Source organism: Ylistrum balloti, unplaced genomic scaffold, assembly GCF_031769215.1.
Source record: "Ylistrum balloti isolate Yb309-2 unplaced genomic scaffold, AGI_CSIRO_Ybal_v1 Utg370208, whole genome shotgun sequence".
Classification (NCBI taxonomy): Eukaryota; Metazoa; Mollusca; class Bivalvia; order Pectinida; family Pectinidae; genus Ylistrum; species Ylistrum balloti.
The window spans coordinates 2,272,399-2,297,770 of record NW_026782179.1 but is presented as its reverse complement, the minus strand read 5'-3'; the positions used below and the strand labels follow the sequence as shown (position 1 = coordinate 2,297,770).

Sequence of the window (25,372 nt, the reverse complement as noted above, 5' to 3'; positions counted from 1 at the left end):
ATGGCCGATGCTTGCTTGCAACCTGTAGCTTTTAGGGCATTCGAGGAGACCTAGCCTGATGATAACATAGAAAGTAACCGATGAATGTCTAATTGAAGGCGCATTTTTAATTGAATTAATTAACGAAAATAAGTGTTTGCAACTGATTATTTTTATCTAGAGACTGAAACAAGAAAACAAGTCACCATGGGTCGACGATCGATCAACACCACTAAAAGTGGGAAATACATGAATCCCACTGACCAAGCTCGTAAGTCATTCACTGCCTTCTTACTTTTTCCCATGTCCAGTCATCAAAATATGAAGTGACACCTAATACGAATAAAGGCATACCATTGCGATATTTGGGACGAAAGCAAATCACGTTTACTTGTTTGTAAACCGAATCAAAATTTTAAAAAGGCATTATTTTTTACCCCTAAATAATTATGCCTCCCTATTTACGCAATGTCATTGAATTTTATCCAAACAAATACATATATATGAAAATGATGGATAGCTTTGTTTATGTGTGCACCTTTTCTAAAAGGTTAGATTCAAGTTTTTTATTGTTTGGTCCTATTTTCTCAAATAAGGCATATTTATTGGTAAACTTCCTTTTATAACATAAACTGTTTAATTTTTCCATGTGTCTGTCAACAACTCCCTAGTTAAACCAAATCAGAGATGATTCATAAAAAGTGGTCATTTTAAAATCATGATTTCTATATAAGAAGTCCATATTTCGACATGCATAGCTAAAAGATTGCAAGGAGATGTGGCCTATGACTCATGTTGATTTTTATTCGCTTGAAAGATGACAACAGAACAGGACATTTGACATTTAAAGATGTGTATTAAGAAAATATACACAAATTTACCAACGAAATATAAACTCTTAACAAAATAAGTGAAATATTTAACAGATGTTGATACAATACATGCTTGGGCTCTCACCAGTGTTCCCTGTCTTAACCTCAAGCGAATATTTCCTTTTTTATTTCATAAGTTAAATTTATATGTGTTTGTGTCATCCTTGGATTCCCATTAGAAATAAACAAGCAGCTTTTTTGGTTATCCAAGGTAAATGGACATTTCCTGAATCAGACTGATTTGTCCCACACCTGATAATAATAAACCATCATGTATTACTGTGGGAAGAAAACGGGAGTACTCAGAAGGGGTTTCAGAGTAAATAGAATATCATAAGTTAAGTATCTGGATGCTAGGTCATTATCCATTCCCTAAAATTAAGGTTAATTTTCCTTTTCTATAGATTTCAAGCATGCGAACTATAACTGCAAGTACTACTTGTATCACTGACTGGTACTTGGACATGTCACATGTAGAATGTCAGTTGTTGTGCAATAATGGAATATTTGATTCATTTCTTTTTTTTTTTTTTTTTTGCTTTTTCCAGGAAAGGAGGCAAGGAAAAAAGAGCTGAAAAAGGTAAGCATTAATACTGTAGCATGCTGCTTACAGTAACAGCTGCCTTTTGAGTTAGCGTATCTGGAGTATGGTTCACGATTAGTTTCTACCTCCAGCGTGTGTTTGATTAATAAAACTCACTTATTTCACCATTATCATTGCCATGTTACATCTCAAACATTGGTGCAATCTTAGGATAATTTGTATGTGTTGAAAGCATGTCAAAGTTTGTAACAGGCTCTCGACTGGATGAACTTCAAGTTGATGAACTGTACTGTATCACTTCATTAAGTTTCTTTTATTTAATATTTCCTTGGCAATTTTTTTTCTAGAACAAGAAGCAGCGTATGATGGTGAGACAGGCTGTTTTGAAAGGCAAAGATCCACTGAAACTGCTCCAAGAAATGGAAATGATAGATAAAATGGGTAAGTTTGATTATATCAATGAATTGATCGTTATTGACGACAGTCCCCAAAGTGGTCGTCATAGCAAGGTGGTCTTAACAGTGAGGTAGAACCAGATTGACCACAAAGAACCGTATTTGTTTTAAAATGTTGTTAAGTAATGTTCATGTATATTATTCAACAATATGAATTTGTTAAATGTTAAAATGTTGAAATTTATGATATTCAAGTAAATTATATAAATATAATTGGTGAATTGACAAAAGAATATATATGTGTATATTCCTTTGTTACATTAGATCATAATATATATGTACATTACGATTGTAAACAAAGCAAACAAACAATTTTAAGTTCAATAGGAATAAAATGTTCAAATATGAAATTTGTTTTTCTTTATTCTTCTAGAGCGATAGCTTGTTTCATGTATGTGGTGTCATCATTGCATGATTAAGTTTATCCAAATTTAGTGACAATGAAAATATTTTGTAAAAAATTAGAAAAAGATACATGTTTGTTTGATTATTCAAACGATATGGAGAGTGTAATATTACCACAAGTGAAAACTCACAGTATTTTGTTCGTATGTGACCAAAGGAATATCTGCCAAAAAGTTTGCAGGGCTTCCAAGATGATTAAGAGCATACCTACCGACTTATCAATGTAAAATTAAAAGACAATAGTAGGCCAAGTTAATCCGATAATGAAGTTTACTTCATGTAATGTCACCTGGTGGCAGGGTCGGTAACCTGTGACAAAAACAATGGTTAAAGTCAAGATTGACACGCATGCTCGTTGTTCAATTCCCACCAGGTAAACTTTTATAGCTGGTGAGATCTTAGTCATAATTGTGAGGTTCCAATACTGTTAATTAGTGGTCTTTGGGACTGTAGCAAGTGGTCATAATACAGAATAGTGGGGTGGTTCCAATACTGTTAATTAGTGGTCTTTGGGACTGTAGCAAGTGGTCATAATACAGAATAGTGGGGTGGTTCCAATACTGTTAATTAGTGGTCTTTGGGACTGTAGCAAGTGGTCATAATACAGAATAGTGGGGTGGTTCCAATACTGTTAATTAGTGGTCTTTGGGACTGTAGCAAGTGGTCATAATACAGAATAGTGGGGTGGTTCCAATACTGTTAATTAGTGGTCTTTGGGACTGTAGCAAGTGGTCATAATACAGAATAGTGGGGTGGTTCCAATACTGTTAATTAGTGGTCTTTGGGACTGTAGCAAGTGGTCATAATACAGAATAGTGGGGTGGTTGCAATACTGTTAATTAGTGGTCTTTGGGACTGTAGGAAGTGGTCATAATACAGAATAGTGGGGTGGTTGCAATACTGAAGTGACCCAATACAAAAGATATATAGTGGAAAAAAAGGGACTGAAAAAATTGCTCATGATAGTAGGGTTGTCGTAATTTAAGGTGGTTGTTTGGTGAGGTTTCACTGTAATTTGTCTCACTTAAACTGCTTTATGTGTTCCTATTATATTTAGTAACTAAAAACTGGTGACATCCAGAGTGAAATTCAAAAATTCTGTGAGGTTTATGGACTCTTTCAGCTGCAAAAGACTTCACATATAGCTATGTTTATAAATTATATTGTACGATGAGTAACATTTCCATTAATATTTCCAGAGTATAACCCAATTGAGGCACCGAAGTTGAATGAGAAAGTATTGAAAGACAAGAGGAAAAAACTGAAGGAGACTTTTCAAAGGGTTATGAAATTATATGTAAGTAACAGTTACATATTTTATACAGGTAGATCAACTGAGATGAAACGAAACAGAGATACTGCCCAGTATTTCTGTGTCATGGTCATGGCCCCCAGATATTTACTTGACCAGTAGGAATTGTAGATGTTCCCAGGACAAGCTAATGATCCATTCAATCTGTAAGGTGATAGAGAACATGCTAACTAAAACGTGTTTACAGATATTTTGAAATAATCACCTAAATCCATATACAAATTTGTAGTTGTTGATTATGTTAAAATCTTAAACTGACATTGTTGACATTATATGAGTTCATTGGACAAGGTTATAATTTCAGTATTAGATGACAAATGAATGCTGCATGCCCCATTCACCTTTTTATGTACTTTATGTAGTGGTAGATAGGGCATACATGTTTTCATTACATAGTTTTTGTACTACTTACTATTTTGTTTCTTATATCACAGGAAAAGGAAAATCCAGACTTTGCTCGTGATTTACGTAAATCTGAAAATGATTACGAAAAGAAAAGAATGCAACTTCAGGTTTATTTTGGTAAGTTTAACAAATCTGTTAAAAAGAATGAATATTAATCTGACCATTCAATATATAAAGCTTGTTTACAGAAATTTTACTGTATAAAAGAATTGTGTTTACATGATCAACAAGTGTTTTAGTTCAAATACACTATTGATACTTATGTGATTAAAAAATTGTGTTTTATCAGGATCTGTCAAAAGTTTTAAACCAATTGTCTGGATAGGAAAAACTAATATTTTCATTTCTTTTTTTATTTCATTGGTATTTACTACATCAATCAGAAATTGATAATTTGACATTTGTTAGCCTGTAATATATCTCTTTAATCAACAGAACAAGTGAAGAATGCTGAACGAGTACAACTGGATCAGATTCCCTTACCAGACATACCACAACATAGTACTAGTAAGTAAATATCTACCACAACACAGTACTAGTAAGTAAATCTCTACCACAACACAGTACTAGTAAGTAAATCTCTACCACAACATAGTACTAGTAAGTAAATCTCTACCACAACATAGTACTAGTAAGTAAATCTCTACCACAACACAGAACTAGTAGTAAATCTCTACCACAACACAGTACTAGTAAGTAAATCTCTACCACAACACAGCACTAGTAAGTAAATCTCTACCACAACATAGTACTAGGAAGTAAATCTCTACCACAACATAGTACTAGTTAGTAAATCTCTACCACAACACAGCACTAGTAAGTAAATCTCTACCACAACATAGTACAAGTAAGTAAATCTCTACCACAACATAGTACTAGTTAGTAAATCTCTACCACAACACAGCACTAGTAAGTAAATCTCTACCACAACATAGTACTAGTAAGTAAATCTCTACCACAACACAGCACTAGTAAGTAAATCTCTACCACAACATAGTACAAGTAAGTAAAGATCTGCTATAACATTGTATCACATTACAGTATGTAAGCCCCTATTACAACACAACTCTTAAAAGCAAACTTTTACTACAACTTAACACTAGTAAATAACCATTTGCCAAGTAGTTTGAAGTCAATCAGACAATCTTTTACCTCATAATAAAAGCACCATGAATTAATGATTGATCACACTTTAAATAGTCTGGTGTTATTTCCCTTTAACCTAGAATGGCTTTCACTCTGTACTTTTAGTAACTATACGATGCTTTACAGAAAGAACAAGTTGAGACCTTGCAGCATTATTGGTTCCAATCATCTGGTGTTGCAATGTTCATTTCTATGTTACAGTACCTTCTCTAATACCCCTGCCCAATGAAATCCCAATACCAAGTCTGGATGAGATCAAACAGCCCCATGGAATTCTCAAGAAGTCATCTGCATATGGGTATGTTGAATTTTGGTCTTTCTATGAGGAACTTAAAACTCAAAGAAAATGAAAGCTTAGATAATGCACTATTTCGGATGTTAATACTATGTAACATGTATAAAATGCTATGTAAAGAATTTGTAATTAGATGTTCAAAATATCATACAATGCAAGTGTAAAATTAAATAAAAAGATAATATTTCCAACATTAAAAAAACACTATTAATACACGTTGACCAAATACACTTTCTATAATGTAAAATTGTGACTGTAATTTGTAGTGTCTTTTGCAATGGCATGAAGAAATGTTCAAGATTCTAGATACAATGAGAAAAATGTTTCAACATTTTTGCTAATTTCAGAAATAAAAGAAAGCAGTGTGTTAAAGTCATAGGCAATATATCTCCCAGATGTTTCAATGTGTCTTCATAGTACACAGTCCTGTTATATTTTTTTTTTGTATATTGTAGACATAGAGAAGTAACAGCCATGGAGTTAGAGGTAGCCAGGCGGAGAAAACCTGTTGGGCCTCCGCCTGGGCCTCCTCCAGAACTGTCTGACAGTGAGGATGAGGAGTATGATCCTGCCAAAGGTAAGAAGATCATTAAATGCCATTCTCATGTTTAACATAAATGTATAGGTTGTTTTCTGTAAAGGAGATCTTTACTGGACCTGATACCTTGTTCTAAAAGTAAAGAATTTATTTGTATGAAAACTTACAAACAAACATATATGTAAGTGTTTATGGTCTGTTCACTCAAGATAAGGAACCAAATACACAATCATCAGGTGACACAATATCTTAAGCTCTACTGTGAGAAAAGTGTATCTTGAATGCCTTTGATCTGTGTTGCAGACATAGAGGAGAACATAGGCACAGTAGATGTGGACATAGAGGAGCCCCATGAGATGATTGAGGATGAACCAATGTTACCAGAGCCAGACCTGGAGGAGACACAGCTAGGTACAGACACAAGTGTAGAATACAATAACATTCTACTATGATGATATCCACTGTATAAATGTAGTGGTAAATCTGCTTGTAGATATACTTCCTTAGACGATTGACTATTTAAATCACCCAATGTCCATGGTCCATCAATCCATAAACAATTCTAGGCTCCTGAAAATGTTGACATAGCATATAGGTGCCACTTCGTTTGTCTGTCCTTACTTTCATGTCCAAAGCATAACTTTGCCCACACTTTGTAGGGATCATGAAACTTATGTATACAAATTTCATATGTAGATTCCTCTTGGATGCTATTATTGCCCTTCTGATATTGGGACTGGTCAGAAAACAAAATGGCTGACAGTCAACCATCTTGGATTGGCATTTCAATTTGGATTGGCTATTTGAAGAGGAATTTTCAAATTTCAAATAGTTAAGAGGGAAAAAAAAGTGAAGAATAGAAAGAAGGGGAGATAACCAACTTTTAAAGAACAAATAAAGACCAAACGATGGGTGCAAAGATCCCTCAAGGATCTCCTGTTTAAATGAGAAGTTATGCTTGCCTCCATAAATTTGACTAAAACCATCTCTAAATGTCTATCCCTCTGGCTAAGCCATGTTTGTCAATTCAATGAATATGTGAATCTTGTACAGAGTAGAAAAGAAAATTGACATTTCTCAATATTTTCATTTTTTTTCAACAGCGAAGCAGAGAAAGATTCGATTTGTTGATGATGATACAAGGGATCCTGAAGAGGAGGAGAAGGACACACGATTAAAGTTTGGTTTACAGAAGAAGGCAGGGGTGACACCATTACAGGCAATGATGTTGAAGATGGCAGGTCAGCCAGGCCCCAAGGGTGTAGAGGTGCCATCAGTGACAGAAGAAGAGGATAGCAGAAGCATGAGATCCCGAGACCGGGATAGAGATCGGGATCGAGACCGTGACAGGGACAGGGATCGTGACAGAGACAGGGATCGAGACAGAGATAAAGACAGAGACCGAGATAGAGACAGAGATAGGGAGCATGATAGAGAACGAAGTCGAGATAGAGACAGAGATAGAGATCGAGATCGAGACAGGGATCGAGACAGAGATCGAGATAGGGACAGAGATAGGGAGAGGGACAGGAGAGTAAGACATTATTTACTAACAATGTATATTAGAGTCATAACATGATATAAAAAGGAATATGATTCTATTTTTGTAAGAATAATTCCCTTCCAGAATTATTATTTAAAGGGATTTACGTCCGCTGTTATGGCCTTTCAGCAGACAAGCATTTCAGAACTCTTATTCGGTAGCTATGGTTTAAGTGTGATAGTGCTTTGTCTGAGGATTTTTATGGCATTGCTTCAAAAATTAATTATTGTTTTCAAACTGTTTTTATGTTTATAACTACAAATCTACAATCTAAATAAATGTTTGTTTTGAATTTTGTGTCACTCTCCTCAAAATTTAATTTCCATATTAATGAAGTACATCAAATTTAGAAATATCAATTGTTTAAATATTGATTTAAGTTTGCAGCTCTACCTCAACATCTATATGTGAATAACTTTTAACTCAGTATAGGCTTGAATTCAGTGTTTTAGCGTTGCTCCATGTAAACAAATGTTTCTTTTCATCAGAGTGAAAGACGAGACGATTCCAAAAGAGATGATGAAGACAAGAAGAAAGCTGTGGCTAATCTACCAGATGGTCCTCCAGGAGATGATTCTGCACAACAGGCTTCTACAAGACTTATACCTCCTGGTCCCCCTCCAGGAGCACCTCCAGGTCTTCCACCAGGAGTTCCTCCAGGTACAGTATCAGTGTTTATTACAAGTCAGACTCTGACATCTGCTTTCTTGTGTTGTTTCATTTTCACAGATACAAAAACTTTTACTCTTTGCTGTATTAAAATCTTTTTCACTTTTTGAACACAAGTTTGTTTATGTCATTAATGCTATCAGGAGAGGTGGTTAAACATCATCATAATAACTGTGCATTGTCTTCTATTCTATCCTTAAGGTCCCCCTCCAGGAGCCCCTCCTATGATGTTCAGACCCCCGATGTTGCGAGGAGGACCTCCAGGAGCACCCCCAAGGATGATGCCCCCTGGTCCTCCACCTGGTCGGCCTCAGGGTCTTCCCCCGGGACCACCACCCGGTTTACCTCCCAACATCAGGATGCCACCACGTTTACCTCCTGGTCCACCAGGTAACCATTATTTAAGCAAATATTTATGGTGAAATGTAAAAAAATTGTGACAGAATTGCTCTCATTGAGTGACCCAGCCATCTGTTTATTCTGATTGTAGTTTTCACAGCAGGTCTTTAAAAAAATGCCAGAACAAATTAAAACCTATAAAAGCAGAGATAATGAACCTACAGAATGTATACACATACTTAAACAGTTGATTTCAATGTTATCTGATAATTGACAATAATTAAGGTAATAAACTGATTTTTTGCATTCTGCTCCAGGTGTTATGCCACCCAGATTAATGAGACCCCCAGGTGGGCCACCAAACATACCTCCTCCAGGGTTACCTCCTCCTGGTATGGCCTCGCAGAATCCAAATGTGCTTAGTGCACCACCTAGTATTATGAAGCTCCCTCAGAAGATCAGTGGGGATGACAAGAAAAATACAGCAACTATTGAGGCCAAGCCTCAGATCAAGAATGTAATGGGAGATGTAACACGGTTCACTCCAACAGCTCTCAAAGTCAAAAGAGAAGTGCGTGATGCTAAGGGCCGAGTCAAACCCATGGGTAAGTTCTCAACACTTCTCCCAAGATCTCTTTTTGAATGATATCAAATAGATGGGAACCAAATGTTTCAAAATCATATCAAAATGGAACAGTTTGATGTAAAATATATTAAAATGTTGATCGTGCTCTGTAGTATCTGCCTCCAGATAAGTTTAGAATAAAAACCTTTGCTGGTTGCTCCCCTTTAGTTGAATTTCATGTTCAAGTGGATTATCATCAAGGTTTAGGATCCTTAACTGCTTTCAGTCTACAGGTTGATGAATCTGGCATTTGACAACATAAATTGGTAATATTTATGAATTCTTTGTTCTTATTTAAAATTAATTATTCAATCCATACATTGACATATATGGTAAAAATATTGATTGTGAAATAATGGCTCTGTTTGTATTATAGGCAAAGAGGAGGAGAAGCGGTTACTTGGCTTGGCTCCTGTAGCTGCCCCAGCCTCTGTAGCAGCTCAGACAAAGACCAAAGACGATGCCTATGATCAGTTCATGAAGGAAATGGAAGACCTCTTCTGATCTCACAAGGTCAGTGTCTCATTCTTTGTTATGAGCATGGTTTTGATTAAACTTGTTAGATTATGAAGAAGTTTTGTGTCATATAATTTACATGTGTTAATCTAGAATTTGAGGAATACTACCTATTGTGGGAAAGGGGGAACTTAAGGCCTGTTTTGAGAAATGGGCACATTTCAGACAGCCCTTTTGGTCAGAATTTAACAGAAGATACCTGATTGAAATATGGAATGTTTGAGGTCAGATTGATGTTACTTTTTCAAAAATATATTAAATAAAATATACTATTTAGCTCTGATTTGAGGCAAATTTTATCTATTTAAGGGAAATTCAGTTTATGCTGTTGATGGGAAATTTGTTTACATTCAGAGGGGAAAACATACCACTTGAGGGATACTACCATTTTACGGAAGTAAAATTGATCTAGATTTACCCCTGATTCAGGAATACGACAGATATTTTCTTACAATTTCACTGATGTAAAATTAATATGGGTCAGGACATCTAATTGAATGTCTCAATGACTTTTTCATAGTGACATTATTATCATTCTTTTTCCACCACTTTTGATATTTTGAAATTTGGTCAGTTTACAGTCTGTATTGGCTTATGAAAATTTGGTTTAGTAAAACATGTCACATTTCTTCGAAGTCCATGTACTCATTAATTTGGGTTTTTTTGTTGCATCTTAGTATTTGATCAACAATTGCTTTAAACATTTCAACTCTTTATGGTTATCAAAATAGCTTGTTGCAAAACTAATGTAAGATACACATATTGACTAGCTCTTTAGACATGCCTACATTTTTCCAAGATTTTTAGGTCATCTACCAAAGTTTGTTAATTTCATGTTGGTCCGAAATCCAACATGGCCGCCATCTTGAAAAAATTTGAAATCTTGTATTTTATGTCAGATGACCGTTGAGGCCCATGGGCCTCCTGTTATTGAATTCTCTAGCATATTTTGTCTTCACTAATTTACTAGGATGAACTGGTTAGAAAATTGAAAATAATGAATTTTAAAAATCAGCAGTATTCTACTTATGATTTGTAAATCAAATATAGCACCAAGCGATCATTTCACTTCTTGGCTGCTGGTCGATGAATAAGGTTTCACACAACATCAGTAAGATCATAGCTCTCCATGAGTGACAGTCTAAAGGAACAGATATTTGAATATTATTTATCTTCTGGTTATTGTTTAATTGCATTGTCAACAATCAGTGATTATTAACTCAGATGGCAGACAATTTATTGTTATAACTAGTGGGGATACTCACAAAGAAGCCCCCACCTTGCATTTGATCACTCTTATTTTCACTGGGAGGGTGGGTTTATTTGTGGTAAAATATGGTATTTTATGCCCCACCATTGTATGAATCATAGATTTGGGAGACAGGGCATAATGTTACCCCAGTCCATCTTGTAACGTCCTCCCTAGCAAGTTCATTTTTTTAAGGGTTTTCATTAACCTTTACACAACGTTCAACTTTAACATTATCTCAAATGTGTTATTGTTTCATTGTTCAGAGATCAGATGAAAGGTTGTTGTTACTATTTATAGAAAGTCATCAATTCATTTATTGTCTTCACACTAGTGACTTCATTTCTTAAGGGCTATTAAAATCACCCTATATCTGTGGTCCGTCATACATCCGTTGTCCAAAAACAGTTTTGTTATATTTGATATATATATATTAAAAACAACATACAACTGATAAATCCTTAGAGCACTTAGTAGGAAGCAGTTCATAGCACTGAAGTTACTTTTCACAAAACATAGTCACCGATCACTTTTGTTACTATGCACGAAACAAACATAGTCACACAATTCCTTCAAATTCCTCATTATTGGCACTGTTAAAGAAGAACACTGGATCAAAGTCTGCCTCAGTAGATTTTTCGCTGTCATGGTAAAACAGGTCGTAAGCATCCTCGTAATTGTCCTCCATGTCAACATTAACGGTGGGTTCACTATCAGCCTATCCCATTGATGCTTTGAAGTCAGTGACCTTATGACCTCTCTGGATCTGACCCGCATGAGTGGTTCTGTCATACTGACAGCAATGCTGACATCTCGGCAATTGCATATGAAATCATACAGCTCTCTCTCCATCTCTGTCTGACTTTCTGCTCAGGGGTTGGGACTTCAGGCATTCTTCCTTTTTCTTCCATGCCTGAATATTTGATTCTGTGATATCAAAGTGGGTTGGCATGAAACCCAAGTCTTTCGGCATAGTCAATGGCATCCAGTTTCTCTATGGCTGTGAATGACATTTGCTGTTTCCCCATGTTGAAGTCAGTGTAAGCAATCTATTATGAAGTACCTTCAGATGGCACTATTGGTACAGATACCATGATAGATTATACCAATACTGAACATATCATCTGCTTCGATGGGAACTTGGTAGAATTGCACATTTTCAGACTGTTAAAACACCATCGTTTTCTGACCAATAGCACATGTCCTGCCCAAGCCGGGTGTCACCAATCTCCTTGTACTCAATGTGTTACCTGTTAATAACCTCCCTTTGGACTGATCTGTGGATCTGAAAATAATATTGATATTTTGGGATGATATTTTTCTCATGTATTGTTGTCTTAGGCTGACAAGTTGATATCAGTGCCTCTGCATGGTGTTTAACTCTCATGATAATCGTGGTATATTGGAATGATAGGTTCTCTAATCTCATGATGGTATCAGTGCCTTGGCATGACATTTAAGTCTTGTGATAACCATGGTGTCTTTCAGTGATATTTTGTAATTTTAATGGTCACATTGTCTTGCCTTCAACATTTTCAGAGTGATATTGATGTCATTGGATGATATTTTGTTCTCGTAATTACTATGTCTGTCTTCTAAGTGATATTGAGGTCTCTGACTAATATTTTGCACTCACATTAATAATGGTGTTATTGGCCAATGCTGGTTCTGGGATGATATTGAGTTCCTGAACTGATATTGGGTTGCTGGAATTTTTTTGCGGTGGGGGCAGTATAGGGGATGATATTGATGTCTTTTGATGATATTGGGGATGATTTTTGGTTTGTTGGGGATAATATTGTGGCATTGGGGTACTATTGTGGTTTTGGAATGATATTGGGGTCTTTGGATGACATTGATGCCTTAGAAAAATTTTCGTGTCTCAATTTTTTTTATTTGTTTATAATCTGATGTATGAGGTAAATTTTGTTTTCATTTGAATGATTGTCTGTTATTGCATCTCTTTGTTTCTAACTATTATTCACTTATATATAAAGATAAAGATATTGGGTACCATATCAGCATCATAGATTTTGTGATTTATATAAAATTCAGTTTGCTGTAATTTCTACACATATAGTCAGGTTTGCACACTTTCCTTTAGTAGAAAAATTAATTGATACAACTATTTGGTGGAAATTGCCTGTTCTAACTACAAATCATACATTTATGGATATTTATATATTAATCAATTTCTACATCATAATAAAAATGGAGGAAAACCATAACAGGAAAATTAGGTGCAAATTATGGCCATGATTGATAGTGTATAGTCACTGATTACACCGGCTGGTTATGTGGCATAAGCTGTGAATCAATATGTTCATTCGAGTGTAAAAAGTGATTGTGCCTAGTGATTGATTGGTTAATGGTCGTCGATCAGGCAAGTTTGTACACATCAAGGGTGTTGATAGTCTCGTGAGTAAAGGTGGTGGCAAAAACAAGCACACAGATTGTAATCCTCAGTGTATATATTGTCGTACATTATCAAGTGTTAAACTAGATGGCTATTAGCTCTATACAATACAGAGGTCAAATTGTCCCTGCTTTGTATTTAACATAAATAATGCTAATTTTTTAATTCCCTTTATAGAAGTAACTTGAATCATAAATCAGTATTTAGTTACTCAGATAGTGCTATGTCAATATGAAACAAAAGGTTGTTGACAGCACAATTTACAGGGTGATTGAAAATTCGAAAGAGTCAAGAGGAGACCATCTTTGATTTTGACAGTACAAGTTTATTTTTTCATTAAATCTTAAAAAGTACTACTGGATGGATCCTCCTCAAATTTCATAACATTCCTTTGATCCCTAGTTTAGCCTGGGCAATTTTTAGACTTCTTTGGAAAGAAAAAAGGCTGACACATTACCATATTGGATTTTAAAAGTTGAAAGGTTTGTTTTTGCTTTTCTAGAAGCAATTACGGAACTTCACAAGAAGATTTCCCTTGGTCCCATTCTGTACCTGCTTAATTTTGCCCCAGGTTGGCAATCTCAGGTTTTTATATTTGTTCTGTACATATTGTAGATAATGTTCACTCTGTAAAAGAAATAGAAATACTTGTTTGTATGTATCTTTGAATTTGAAAATTTCTTGTGACTTCTAATGACCTAATATGTACTGGTTACTGATAGTCATGTGTTTTACTCCAAATAAGTCATTGTGTCTATGTGATTGTGTTTTGTTTTTCATCTCTAATTTTTTTTAAACTAAAAATTAGAGAAAGCTTCTGAGGTATCACACATTCTTGTGATGGTAATGAATTTATGATATATTCCTACAAGTTGATTTTTTATAACATTCTGGTAGGTTTAAATGGTCATCCACATATATAGGTTGAGTATTTTTTATAGAGTGTTAGCCATGAATACGTAGTTCAACCATCACAATCTTAGCATTAAACATAAATCGTATTCATAGTACCCATTTTTTTTCAAAAAGAAAAGAACATTTCTGGACATGTTTCAATTGCTAGAGTTAGGATAAGGCACTATTAGGCCCTGGAGCTGTCTACAAATCTAGTATATTCAAACGATTACCACTACAAATGGTTTCATCCTACTGAGGGGGGATACAGGTCACCTCCTCACATCGCCAGAACACTGACGTTCGTCAATGTGATGATACCCGGACTCAGGAGGAGTCAGGGCAACAGAAAACCTGTCAATCAATCAATCAATCAAATGAAAAATGGTTATAATAATTGAATGAATAATCATTTCTTTTTAATAATGTGCATGTGTACATTGTATATTGAGATGAAATGTAGATTCCTATGTTTGGGTTTGAAAGGGGTGTTCTGAGATAGATATGGAAACAAGGGGGAGATATGATTGTTGATGTTCACCCTGGCCTTACATTTCTTATGTGTTGGAGTATTTACATGTAAAATTGCATGCTCAGATGGTGTGATTTCCTGGTTAGCATTGTCATACCAGAATTTAAAATCAGTCTGAGAATTGATTATCGATGTAGGTATAGAAGATGTACATTGTGATGGTAGACACTGGAACGGTGGTGCCTTCTGTTAACCATTGTGTTGTGTGTATGTAAATGGGAGAAATACATTACTGAGTAGATGGGCATTGTAAATGGACACAAGTTAGTGTAATCAATGTTCTGTTGACTAGAGACACTGCTAGCCTATTATCTGTAAGCTAGTCTCATTGACGGACCCAATAATCAAAGTTTCGTGAATGTCAGCTGCCTTTTAATCCAATACACAGAACTTACCTAATAGGTTGAGTTCATACAAATATTGCGAAGCTTGCACATTTTTGCCTCTGTTTTATTTTACCTAGGTTGAATTTAACACCTTGAAAATGATAATGTATCATTACCATCAGTGACATTGAATATTCATAAGTCAGGTACCAACAAAGGATATGTGTTTATCAGTAGGATTAGTATAATGATAAAATCAGGGGAACCATTTGAATACTTGTTTGTGACAAAGTAAAAATACCCTTTGGGAAAAAGTATATGATTTACCGATGAATTCTATGTATACATTATCATACATGTTAGACAGGAAATGCAAGGAAAACAACTTAAATACACAGGGATTTCAGAGGGAGTTGCAAGAAAACAACAAAAGTCACAGAGGTTTCTGAGGGAGTTAGAAGGGAAAATAACAAAACACATGGGGATTTGGTGGGGAGTTGCAAGGAAAACAACTTAAATACACAGGGATTTCAGAGGGAGTTGCAAGAAAACAACAAAAGTCACAGAGATTTCTGAGGGAGTTAGAAGGGAAAACAACAAAACACATGGGGATTTGGTGGGGAGTTGCAAGGAAAACAACTTAAATACACAGGGATTTCAGAGGGAGTTGCAAGAAAACAACAAAAGTCACAGAGGTTTCTGAGGGAGTTAGAAGGGAAAATAACAAAACACATGGGGATTTGGTGGGGAGTTGCAAGGAAAACAACTTAAATACACAGGGATTTCAGAGGGAGTTGCAAGAAAACAACAAAAGTCACAGAGATTTCTGAGGGAGTTAGAAGGGAAAATAACAAAACACATGGGGATTTGGTGGGGAGTTGCAAGGAAAACAACTTAAATACACAGGGATTTCAGAGGGAGTTGCAAGAAAACAACAAAAGTCACAGAGATTTCTGAGGGAGTTAGAAGGGAAAATAACAAAACGCATTGGGATTTGGTGGGGAGTTGCAAGGAAAACAACTTAAATACACAGGGATTTCAGAGGGAGTTGCAAGAAAACAACAAAAGTCACAGAGGTTTCTGAGGGAGTTAGAAGGGATAATAACAAAACACATGGGGATTTGGTGGGGAGTTGCAAGGAAAACAACTTAAATACACAGGGATTTCAGAGGGAGTTGCAAGAAAACAACAAAAGTCACAGAGATTTCTGAGGGAGTTAGAAGGGAAAATAACAAAACACATGGGGATTTGGTGGGGAGTTGCAAGGAAAACAACTTAAATACACAGGGATTTCAGAGGGAGTTGCAAGAAAACAACAAAAGTCACAGAGGTTTCTGAGGGAGTTAGAAGGGAAAATAACAAAACACATTGGGATTTGGTGGGGAGTTGCAAGGAAAACAACTTAAATACACAGGGATTTCAGAGGGAGTTGCAAGAAAACAACAAAAGTCACAGAGGTTTCTGAGGGAGTTAGAAGGGAAAATAACAAAACACATTGGGATTTGGTGGGGAGTTGCAAGGAAAACAACTTAAATACACAGGGATTTCAGAGGGAGTTGCAAGAAAACAACAAAAGTCACAGAGGTTTCTGAGGGAGTTAGAAGGGAAAATAACAAAACACATTGGGATTTGGTGGGGAGTTGCAAGGAAAACAACTTAAATACACAGGGATTTCAGAGGGAGTTGCAAGAAAACAACAAAAGTCACAGAGGTTTCTGAGGGAGTTCGAAGGGAAAATAACAAAACACATGGGGATTTGGTGGGGAGTTGCGAGGAAAACAACTTAAATACACAGGGATTTCAGAGGGAGTTGCAAGGAAAAGGAACAAAAGGCACTGATTTCTGAAAGAGTTGCAAAGGGAAATAACAAAACACACAGGGATTTTAGAGGGAGTTGGTTGTATAGGGAAGGGGGAAGTGTAGATTAAGGATATGTAGGACAGCTTTGTGGTGGTAGGAGGGTAGATTAAGGATATGCATGACAGCTTTGTGGTGGTAGGAGGGTAGATTAAGGATATGCATGACAGCTTTGTGGTGGTAGGAGGGTAGATTAGGATATGTAGGACAGCTTTGTGGTGGTAGGAGGGTAGATTAAGGATATGTAGGACAGCTTTGTGGTGGTAGGAGGGTAGATTAAGGATATGCATGACAGCTTTGTGGTGGTAGGAGGGTAGATTAGGATATGTAGGACAGCTTTGTGGTGGTAGGAGGGTAGATTAAGGATATGTAGGACAGCTTTGTGGTGGTAGGAGGGTAGATTAAGGATATGCATGACAGCTTTGTGGTGGTAGGAGGGTAGATTAAGGATATGCATGACAGCTTTGTGGTGGTAGGAGGGTAGATTAGGATATGTAGGACAGCTTTGTGGTGGTAGGAGGGTAGATTAAGGATATGTAGGACAGCTTTGTGGTGGTAGGAGGGTAGATTAAGGATATGCATGACAGCTTTGTGGTGGTAGGAGGGTAGATTAGGATATGTAGGACAGCTTTGTGGTGGTAGGAGGGTAGATTAAGGATATGTAGGACAGCTTTGTGGTGGTAGGAGGGTAGATTAAGGATATGCATGACAGCTTTGTGGTGGTAGGAGGGTAGATTAGGATATGTAGGACAGTTTTGAGGTGGTAGGAGGGTAGATTAAGGATATGCATGACAGCTTTGTGGTGGTAGGAGGGTAGATTAAGGATATGCATGACAGCTTTGTGGTGGTAGGAGGGTAGATTAGGATATATAGGACAGCTTTGTGGTGGTAGGAGGGTAGATTAAGGATATGTAGGACAGCTTTGTGGTGGTAGGAGGGTAGACTAAGGATATATAGGACAGCTTTGTGGTGGTAGGAGGGTAGATTAAGGATATGTAGGACAGCTTTGTGGTGGTAGGAGGGTAGATTAAGGATATGTAGGACAGTTTTGAGGTGGTAGGAGGGTAGATTAAGGATATGTAGGACAGTTTTGAGGTGGTAGGAGGGTAGATTAAGGATATGTAGGACAGTTTTGAGGTGGTAGGAGGGTAGATTAAGGATATGTAGGACAGCTTTGTGGTGGTAGGAGGGTAGATTAAGGATATATAGGACAGCTTTGTGGTGTTAGCAGGGTAGATTAAGGATATGTAGGACAGCTTTGTGGTGTTAGCAGGGTAGATTAAGGATATGTAGGACAGCTTTGTGGTGGTAGGAGGGTAGATTAAGGATATGTATGACAGCTTTGTGGTGTTAGCAGGGTAGATTAAGGATATGTAGGACAGCTTTGTGGTGGTAGGGATATCATTGTTATTATTATTATTATTGATATTGCATTCTTAACGGCCTGTCAACACATAAAAGGTCAATAGGGCCATCAACCAGTAAAACACACAGCGAGTGGTGGTGGTAGGGAGGGGCTAGCATGTTTCAATGGTTTACTGTAAACATACATATTTTTACACAATCAAATTTATGCACAATATTAATTTATAACAAATAAGAGTAATAACAAATTCAGACATTTGCAATAATAATCAAGAACATACAGAAAGAGCAAATAACACTATCACAATTCATATCTGTAGTGCCAAAATAATCTTACCTCTAAAAATATATACACGTATAGTAAATGGAACAAAGTAAGGGTATGAAAGATATTAATGAAGATTAACAAAGAATCTGTACAAAAGGGTACGGAAGAAGTGAAAGAGTCCTGGTGGTTTAGAAACATTTTGCAAAGAGGTTGCATCGATGTCAAATCTATGGAAAGAAATCTTTTTAAAAATTGGAATTAAATTCTTGCTGATAATGATTAATGTCCTGTGTAACTAGTGGTAGTGTTATGTAAATAAGGAGGTTTATCGTATATACCCCTAGGATTGTGTAACAATCTAATTGACGTCAGTAGGCTTGGACCTTTGACTTTAACATTTATTTCCTTTTGTCATGGCCCGTGTGCTTCACATTTAACAGGGCTGTATAGATTTATTCATGACCCTAAATAACTTGCTTTTTTTTCACTAACCTGATCAGCTGTACCCTACATTCATGCTTTGATAAATAATATCCCCTGCACTCTCAAAAAATTAAAGCCCTTCGTACTGAAAAATTTACCTTGGCCCATGTATACAAGGGTACTCTATTATAACTTGTACAGATTTACTCTTACTTCACAAGGCTTATTGGATTATTGGTATTTATCAGTCCTTATAAGATATGTAAGGGTCAGTCAAATGGTCATCATGTACACATTTATAAGTTCTCTAAAAAGTTTATCTTCATGGATGCATAACGCACATTTCAGTTTTTTCTGCCAGAAACTCTGTTTTATATCATTAACAAATTTGTTTTATCATGGTGAAATTAAAGTTTCGAAATGCAGTAAAATATGACAAATATGTACATGACATAAACATATGTATATTTCCTGATGGAGCGTTTTTAATGCAAATTTGCTGCAAATTTTGTTTCTTCTGGTTACTTTTTTGTTCAAGAATATGTCAAAATTATGATTGGACAAGTCCCAGTGACTACAAAGTCAAATGTCTTAAACAGTGTTGAATGTTGTTACTTCTGTGTGTGGTAGGTAGGGCCAAAGAGATCAGGCAATATTTACGTTAGATCTTCAAAGAGTGTCTTAAAACATTTATATTGTTTATTTCAATACAGCCTTTGATGGAGGTATTGATTGTCCTTATCCATTTGAGTGCTTTTCATTTGCATGTGAAAGATTAAAGCTGTAGGTGAGGTGCAATATGATATGGGGGAAAAAGATCAAAAAATGAATAATTATATCTGTAGGAGAAACCTCACAGGGAAGTAACCTCCATTTTTTCAGGAGGAGAAACCTCACAGGGAAGTAACCTCCATTTTTTCAGGAGGAGAAACCGCACAGGGAAGTAACCTCCATTTTTTCAGGAGGAGAGGGCTCGTAGGAAAGTCTCCTTAATTATATCAGTAGGAGAAACCTCTTAGGGAAGCCACCTTGATTATATCAGTAGGAGAAACATCTTAGGGAAGCCACCTTGATTATATCAGTAGGAGAAACCTCTTAGGGAAGCCACCTTGATTATATCAGTAGGAGAAACCTCTTAGGGAAGCCACCTTGATTATATCAGTAGGAGAAACCTCTAAGGGAAGCCACCTTGATTATATCAGTAGGAGAAACATCTTAGGGAAGCCACCTTGATTATATCAGTAGGAGAAACATCTTAGGGAAGCCACCTTGATTATATCAGTAGGAGAAACCTCTTAGGGAAGCCACCTTGATTATATCAGTAGGAGAAACCTCTAAGGGAAGCCACCTTGATTATATCAGTAGGAGAAACCTCTTAGGGAAGCCACCTTGATTATATCAGTAGGAGAAACCTCTTAGGGAAGCCACCTTGATTATATCAGTAGGAGAAACCTCTTAGGGAAGCCACCTTGATTATATCAGTAGGAGAAACCTCTTAGGGAAGCCACCTTGATTATATCAGTAGGAGAAACCTCTTAGGGAAGCTACCTTGATTATATCAGTAGGAGAAACATCTTAGGGAAGTAACCTTGATTATATCAGTAGGAGAAACATCTTAGGGAAGCCACCTTGATTATATCAGTAGGAGAAACCTCTTAGAGAAGTCACCTCACAGGGAAGTAACCTCCATTTTTTCAGGAGGAGAAACCGCACAGGGAAGTAACCTCCATTTTTTCAGGAGGAGAGGGCTCGTAGGAAAGTCTCCTTAATTATATCAGTAGGAGAAACCTCTTAGGGAAGCCACCTTGATTATATCAGTAGGAGAAACCTCTTAGGGAAGCCACCTTGATTATATCAGTAGGAGAAACCTCTTAGGGAAGCCACCTTGATTATATCAGTAGGAGAAACCTCTTAGGGAAGCCACCTTGATTATATCAGTAGGAGAAACCTCTTAGGGAAGCCACCTTGATTTTATCAGTAGGAGAAACCTCTTAGGGAAGCCACCTTGATTATATCAGTAGGAGAAACCTCTTAGGGAAGCCACCTTGATTATATCAGTAGGAGAAACCTCTAAGGGAAGCCACCTTGATTATATCAGTAGGAGAAACATCTTAGGGAAGCCACCTTGATTATATCAGTAGGAGAAACCTCTTAGGGAAGCTACCTTGGTTATATCAGTAGGAGAAACCTCTTAGGAAAGTCTCCTCCATTCCATCAGGAGGAGTGTGCTCTAATGGAAATCACCATTATTATCACAGTTGGAAAGTCTTAGTAGAAGTAGAATACTCATGACCGTTTTAACTGTTGGGGAAATCTTTTTGGGAAGGCACCACTATTATAGCAGGAGAGTAAACCTCTTGGGGAAGTCACATCATTTATAACAGTAGGAGGGACTTCTTAGGGCAGTCACTGCTCTTTGGTTATAGATTTGATTTGCCATTACAGGACTTCATTTCCTCAATATTTTCATTTTAAGGAAGGTAAAATGAGGAGGCAGTATGCTTCGGTATTTCATTATGGTAATGATATTAATAAGAACTAATATGACACTCTTAATATGCTGTCTGGCTCATGACACTGAGTATTACCACCAGTTGATATCATTGTTTTGTCTCACAGTAAATATTTACCTTTGTATTTTTCAGATTGTATTGCTGTTGTTATGACTGCGATCTCTAATCCCAGACAAGATTTGGCAAGGACCTTGGTCTAGACAGACAACAGAACCATATGATAGGGAAGAACCCAATTTTGAAGATCTGCCAACTGTATGGAATCTGTGCCATCTTTGTGTTAGACAGGTGGTCATCTGCCCTTGGTTACTCCCTGCATACATGTAGACAGTTACTCTAGTGATGCTTTATAGGGAGGAAAAAGGCCAAGTTGGTGTCTTCATTTAGGAACCCACAGAGGGTCAAAAGAGGTATCCTTCACGGCATTGTGAACCCATTATAACAAGAGTAACAATGTTTTTGTCAACAGATCTGGAAGTCATCCCATGTAGATCGGGAACTGATCAATACATCTCACCGTCAGAAAGTCTGTTATTAAGTCAGGAGAGAAAATTGTTAACATTGTGTTTGATTGTGAGGGCCATGATAGTGTACATTATTGGAATGAACCCTGGTGCATGTGATATATCAGCTGTTCTACATGGGGTAGCCTGTGTTTAGAGTACATGGAATGCACACAACCTCTGATCACATGATTTATTGATCATCGCAGGGAAAATCTTTCTTGCTATGATCGCTTCTAAAATTATGGAATGTGTGAATGTTTTTGTAAAATTGATTTGTGTATCATTTGATTGCCTTGTTGATAGGGTTTGGAAAGTATGGAATGTATTACGGGCTGATTGTTACTAATGTAGATAGCATGGATCTAGCTGTGGTAAGACGTATGTGAGTTTTGTGTTCACGAGTATTGAGTGTATGTGGGGTATTGTTACAAAAGTACTTATTGACAAGAACAATATTGACTGGGTGACTAAGATTCCTATTCCCATGTTAATACTTTTGGCTATATATCAAATTAGAATAATAAACTTGTATGGAAGTGTTTTCTTCGTTTCTATTTTGTATAATTATCCCCAGCTGTCCAAGATATTACTGTATATTCTCGTCAGTCTGGCCTACTTATTCAACTGCTGGTCAACTTGCAGACAAGCTGTTAAAAATAGTTAATAGCCAATTTAAACCTTTTGCACATTTGCTTTTCCATTCATTTTTTTTCACATTATTTACCGTAAAATAAAAGTTTGTGGATTATGTTAAAAATATCTTACTTCTAAAAACTTGAAAACAAAATTTTGTGAAAATTTACACAAAAGACGAAAGTAAACTAAACTACCTATAATATGAGGAGCCTTGTCACTTGTGTGTGTATATAGGTATACCTGCTGCCATTCACCATTATCATAGAATTAAAACTATATATGATCCAGCATTTAACCTTCTACCGGTACAATATTCAGTCAATTAATGCAGGTGTTTGTAAGAGTGGAGTTTAATACATGTTATGATTAAGTTAATTGATGTGTTTTAAATCTCTCATGGTAATCATATTTATACCTGTGTTCCAGGACACAACACCAATTTAAGTAAGATTTTAAATTGTTCCTGTGTTTCAGGACATGAGACCAACTTCAACAAGATTTCAGGTCATACCTGTGTTCGCAGACACAAGACCAAATTATACAAGATTTTAGATAATACCTGTGTTCCTGGACACAAGACCAAATTAAACAAGATTTAGATAATACCTGTGTTCCAGGACACAAGACCAAATTAAACAAGATTTAGATAACATCTGTGTTCCAGGACACAAGACAAAATTAAACAAGATTTTAGGTTATACCTGTGTTCCTGGACATAAGACCAAATTAAACAAGATTTTAGGTTATACCTGTGTTCCTGGACATAAGACCAAATTATACAAGATTTTAGGTTATACCTGTGTTCCAGGACACAAGACCAAATTAAACAAGATTTTAGATAATACCTGTGTTCCTGGACATAAGACCAAATTAAACAAGATTTTAGATAATACCTGTGTTCCTGGACATAAGACCAAATTAAACAAGATTTTAGATAATACCTGTGTTCCTGGACATAAGACCAAATTAAACAAGATTTTAGATAATACCTGTGTTCCTGGACATAAGACCAAATTAAACAAGATTTTAGATTATATCTTAAATTAGAAATACTCTCTCAGATTTGCGTTACAGGATATTAAGATTAAAGATTAAATATCAGGTTTCCAAATTTTATCAAGGTTTGTTTTACAGGTAGTCTTCACTTTGTCAGTAAGGTTAAGCTTTGAAAATTGAGTTAAGAATGCTGTAATAAATTTACAATAGAGGTAAAGGACTATATATACAAGATATAATTTTAGCAGAACAAACTAGTGCTCAAAGTCTGATAAGTCTGTCCTATCATTGATATATCCTTATTACTGTTGATACTTGACAGAGTTGGTAAGGGAATGGATTATTATTAACACCTACGTTGGAGTTATGTGGACAAATTATCACAGATTGGTGTGATGGACATCAGTAGCATGTAAAAATAGTGATCCACTGAGGGGTTGGTTATTTTATTTTGACTGGCTTGTATGTTCATTTCATGTATCAAATAAATGTATATATGTGTACATTATCATGAACACTTCAGTCCCCTGCCACACATTTCATGACGGATATAGACATTTAAATGTAAGAAAATATTGAAGTACATTACTCATTGCTTTATCCCCTATGCATTAAGTCTACAAATATTTTGAGTCTGGCATATTTCTTTGATTCACTCAGAAATTTATCACTTGGTCAAATATTGGCTTATGTAATGTAGTGATCTACCGGTGGCTATGATATTCTGACAGCTGCATCAGGTCTTAATAAAGAAATTCCAGATAAAATTTTCAAGTTTAAATCCTTGTTGATGTAATGGCCATTAGATTCCACTTAGTACAAAAGTATTGAACACATCAGAAAGACCTGCCATTCACAAGGGGTCAGTAAATATGGCATATTTGAATAAGCAGACATTTTTAAAGATTTATGTAGTGTTAGACCCATATGTAAGTAAACGGGACCTGATCGGTAACCTCGTTGGGTACCTGTAATGTCTACACATAGGGTCACTCTCACCAAGGTCAGTCCTGTCGATGATAACACAATCTTTACACTAGGCTATATATGGCCTCCCCCACCACTGGCCTAGTTATGTCGCTGACTGGGTCAACATTATCAAAACCTACAAACATTTACATTGAATTCATCAGCTTGGCTGAAGTTAAACACTCTATTTATATACTAGTTTGAATGTTTATTATTAGTAAACTTTAGTCACTGAAACTTGTTTCAGATGGACTGCTTTTTAAGATAATCCCCTTTAACCTTACTGTCCATTCAGGCAGAGTAAAAACTAAATTGCCTTATATTCCAGGAATGGTGTAATTGTCTCGCATTATCAAAATAGCAAATCCAACAAATTGTCTATAGAATTGATCCTCTGTTTGTCTGACATTGTACCAAAATAGAATAGTTGGTTTTAGATTGTGGTTCGTCACAACTCTTTATGAAATTATAGACAAATCACAATGACATAAGGTAATGTGATTGATGACATATTTATGGTGAGTTTATGTACAGGCTTGTACAGATCTTGGACAGGGAGTTTATTGTTGTTGTTATCTTCTTATGTGCTTTTTTTCTATTATGTTTGTCTTGGCTTATTAAAGCAACATCTTAAAAAATACCATTATACTTGATCAATATGGGATGAACAGCTCCAAGATCCATCATCATTAGCGATCAGGAATTGCAGTCTTTATTGTGTACAGGTAAATACTGCCAGGCAAACCTTTCCTAGGTCAAGTGAGAACATATCAAGGTCA

The 25,372-nt window shown here is 36.1% G+C and overlaps 1 protein-coding gene across 1 annotated transcript; it reads left to right on the top strand.

The window, feature by feature from the left end:
- Positions 1–10: 10 nt before the first annotated feature.
- LOC132551580 (WW domain-binding protein 11-like) lies at positions 11–22,532 on the top strand. Its single transcript, XM_060215734.1, has 15 exons — positions 11–250; positions 1,400–1,431; positions 1,743–1,836; positions 3,455–3,552; positions 4,002–4,089; positions 4,408–4,479; positions 5,320–5,416; positions 5,869–5,990; positions 6,255–6,362; positions 7,055–7,485; positions 7,983–8,154; positions 8,365–8,553; positions 8,820–9,107; positions 9,504–9,640; positions 21,619–22,532. The coding sequence occupies exons 1-14, from the start codon at positions 187–189 to the stop codon at positions 9,629–9,631; spliced, it is 1,983 nt and encodes a 660-aa protein (XP_060071717.1). The 5' UTR covers positions 11–186; the 3' UTR covers positions 9,632–9,640; positions 21,619–22,532.
- The last annotated feature ends 2,840 nt before the right edge of the window (positions 22,533–25,372 follow it).

What these genes read in the sequence shown, in the direction of transcription:
- LOC132551580 (XM_060215734.1), top strand. Translation starts at nt 187, where the DNA reads ATGGGTCGACGATCGATCAACACCACTAAAAGTGGGAAATACATGAAT. An exon ending in GGAAATGATAGATAAAATGG is followed by an intron (nt 1,837 to 3,454) that starts GTAAGTTTGATT and finishes TAATATTTCCAG; the next exon opens with AGTATAACCCAATTGAGGCA. An exon ending in TTTACCTCCTGGTCCACCAG is followed by an intron (nt 8,554 to 8,819) that starts GTAACCATTATT and finishes ATTCTGCTCCAG; the next exon opens with GTGTTATGCCACCCAGATTA.